Here is a 2,861-nt window from a genome sequence, read left to right as displayed (position 1 = left end):
AAATAAAGGTAAACTAACTAATCAACCCCTGAACTTTAAGGATCAAAACCGTGATCAGAAACATATAATAAATCTAAAGTTCCTAATAGGCTATTGACAAAAATGTCCAAGTTTGTGACAGAATCCAAACAATTGAAATAATATTGAAATATGAAAGATAAAAAAACTATAAGGTAACTAAAATAATTCAAGTTACGTGAATCCTCCCTCTCGTGCAATCCCACAGGCCCTAAGCTGACTAAATGTGTTAATAATTTTATAAAAAAAATACTTGTATGTATTTTTAAATCTAAACATCATCTAATTCTGTATGGTTGAAAACATTAAAATATTTAGAGGAATACAATTTTTCCCCCAAAATATAATTCATTTCATTGATTATGAATTTGTAGCGTCTTTATCCTAAATTGTTTAGATGTCTCTATGCTATGTTTTGTTTTTTTGACTACTTAATTACCTGGAAAGAGATGAGGTGCGTTTAAAAAAATGTATAATGAGCATAATTGGACAGAAAGGACAAGGGTTTAATGATTTTTTCACACATCATCTAAACCTGGTAGGATGGAACTTCAACCATGCACATTCCATATAGCCAACTAGAAGTGTTTAAAAATTCAAGCACACGAGAAAACACATGCTCTGTTTCAATTCTCAATCAAGTCATGCGCTGGACAAATGTAACGTAAATAAAGTAATACAATTGTGCTCTCACCCCTTGAATTGCCATTCTCTGCGGCACATGGGGCAATGAGCCTGAGAAGTCTGTGCATTCACCCATTTAAGGATGCAATGAAGATGGAAAGCATGGTTGCATGCACCCCAAACTGCATTTAAAGAAAAACTGAATGAGGGGTCTTTACCATCTTGTTCTAAGAAAAAGAAACGTTTAAAGGGAAATGAGATAACTAATCCAAACATGATTACCAATCTGGAATTAGAACAGGGTGCAGCCTCATTTTCTTGTTAATTAAAGAACCAACTAAATGGTATTTTGAGGTCACTTGCATGTATGTGAGTTAAATACACACACACTCACACATGATATTAAGCATCACAAATCATCTGTGCTAAACTGTGCGGTGCAATTATTTATGGCAGGAAAGAAAGTATATGAGGTTAGGAAGACAAAGCTAGCTAACTCACTCAATGGGCAATCATCCCCGGGGAGTTTGCAATCAGGGCAACAACCATCAAAAGCCATCCTACAAATTCCACATGTTTCATCTTGAGCATTCCAAGTCCATGATGCAACAGCATGCCACCTATATTTTACAGAAGGGAATGGTTAATTTAATTATACTCAACAGAAGGAAATGTGAGAAAAGAAAAAAGGGAGCGTACTCTTTTTAGACACCAAACACGTTTGCAGAGGAGTCTGGGTCAAGGAAAATGTAATTGCATATATGGCAGATTAAAAGATACCAGTTCTAATGTGTTGATGCAGACAGGATATTGTGCAACAGCTAGCAGAGATATGGTACTAACATGTACATAGTTGGAATGGGGTAATTATAGTTGATCCAGAATGATGATAAAAAGGAGATCCAAAAGCACATGTTAAGACGACATCAACAAAAATAAGTCAGGGAGAACACAGAAAATTCCTCAGTGGTAAGAATAAAAAGATACCTAAAACTACGAAAGAGAGTAATTGAGCAATCACAACATTATTGCAACCATTAGGTGGAATGAGTAATTGAGCAATCACAACATTATTGCAACCATTAGGTTGACTGAACTGAAGGCCTTGTTTTGTAAACCTTTTCTTCTTCCTATCCAAAATAGGGGCTTCATCACCAACCCCAACCTTTTAGGATTAAAAAGGATTAAGATGAACATGAAGTTGTTAATAATATCCACGTCCAACTTTCATATTTGATCTTTAAGCTTGAAAACATATGGATCAATCAATTAATCAAGGGGCACAAACTAATACGAAAACATAATTACTGATTTCTCAACATTAAGGAGGACAAAAACCAAAAGCCCAATAGTCAGATTCTGCTGCCTTTCAATTAGGAATAAGTACGATAGAGTCAATCAATATACAACAGATATTTAGAGAATGGACATGAAAACAGATATGCAATGGATACTCAAAATTTTTACTTTCATCTCCACTCCAGGTAAGCCAAAACCTGTCATCAATAAAGGTAATTGTAACGATACGAGTTTCAAAAAAAAAAAAAAACGCCTGAAATCTCGCCGGAATTCGCGAGATTTCCGGCGAGGCACTCCTTTCCTTTTGAGTCGCTGTTGTACCTGTGGGAGAGGAGCAGAAAGATTGAGGTGAGGAATCGAAAACGTCGCGAGGCTTCGGACCTTTGTGAGTTCTTAGGTAGGAGCGAACCAACGCCGGGGTACTTCGTAACAAGAGGGACAGACGCACCGCAAGGACGAACGGAAGACGGCAGTCGAGTTCCGCGATTAGGGTCTGTCGAGATTCTCCGGTGAGGAAGACAAAAGCAGCTGATCGCGGATCGGGTTCTTCGGGTACCCGCGAGCTCGCTTCAGCCAACATGCGGCCCGCTGTTTCGGCCCGTGCCTTGCAGTCCGCGTTCAGACACTGATTCTGGGCCGCGACCCATTCCGGCCCAAGACCAGCGATACCAGCCCGCGTCCAGAAGCCGTGCGCGCCAGTGACCTTCTCGACTTGTCGGCTCGGTACTTCGGCTGCGTCGGCTCGGCTCCGTTTGTATTATGCGGCTCGGCTCGGTGGCGTGGTTCGGCGGCTCGACATACAAATAATATATGGATTCCTACGTTTTTGACCTTTTTGGAGCAGTTTTCGCCCTTGTTTTAATCATATGAAGTCATTGTAACTCTTAATTGCTAAAAATGTTTTTATTATAGGAACGTAC

General features: G+C 39.3%; 1 protein-coding gene across 1 annotated transcript; it reads right to left on the bottom strand.

Moving 5' to 3' along the window:
* Nucleotides 1–702: 702 nt before the first annotated feature.
* Nucleotides 703–2,625, bottom strand: LOC111433475. The gene is made up of 4 exons (XM_023070527.1): nucleotides 2,263–2,625; nucleotides 2,097–2,138; nucleotides 1,144–1,262; nucleotides 703–824 (listed from the first exon to the last, which is right to left on the bottom strand). Exons 1-3 carry the CDS (start codon nucleotides 2,519–2,521, stop codon nucleotides 1,144–1,146), a joined length of 420 nt encoding a protein of 139 aa, XP_022926295.1. The 5' UTR covers nucleotides 2,522–2,625; the 3' UTR covers nucleotides 703–824.
* Between the last annotated feature and the right edge of the window lie 236 nt (nucleotides 2,626–2,861).

This window comes from Cucurbita moschata, unplaced genomic scaffold, assembly GCF_002738365.1.
Source record: "Cucurbita moschata cultivar Rifu unplaced genomic scaffold, Cmos_1.0 Cmo_Scf00042, whole genome shotgun sequence".
Lineage (NCBI taxonomy): Eukaryota > Viridiplantae > Streptophyta > Magnoliopsida > Cucurbitales > Cucurbitaceae > Cucurbita > Cucurbita moschata.
The sequence above is the reverse complement of the archived record's forward strand: the minus strand, read 5'-3'. Positions and strand labels throughout refer to the sequence as shown.

What these genes read in the sequence shown, in the direction of transcription:
- LOC111433475 (XM_023070527.1), bottom strand. Translation starts at nt 2,521, where the DNA reads ATGTTGGCTGAAGCGAGCTCGCGGGTACCCGAAGAACCCGATCCGCGA. An exon ending in TTTCTGCTCCTCTCCCACAG is followed by an intron (nt 2,139 to 2,262) that starts GTACAACAGCGA and finishes TATTGATGACAG; the next exon opens with GTTTTGGCTTACCTGGAGTG. An exon ending in GATGAAAGTAAAAATTTTGA is followed by an intron (nt 1,263 to 2,096) that starts GTATCCATTGCA and finishes TGTAAAATATAG; the next exon opens with GTGGCATGCTGTTGCATCAT.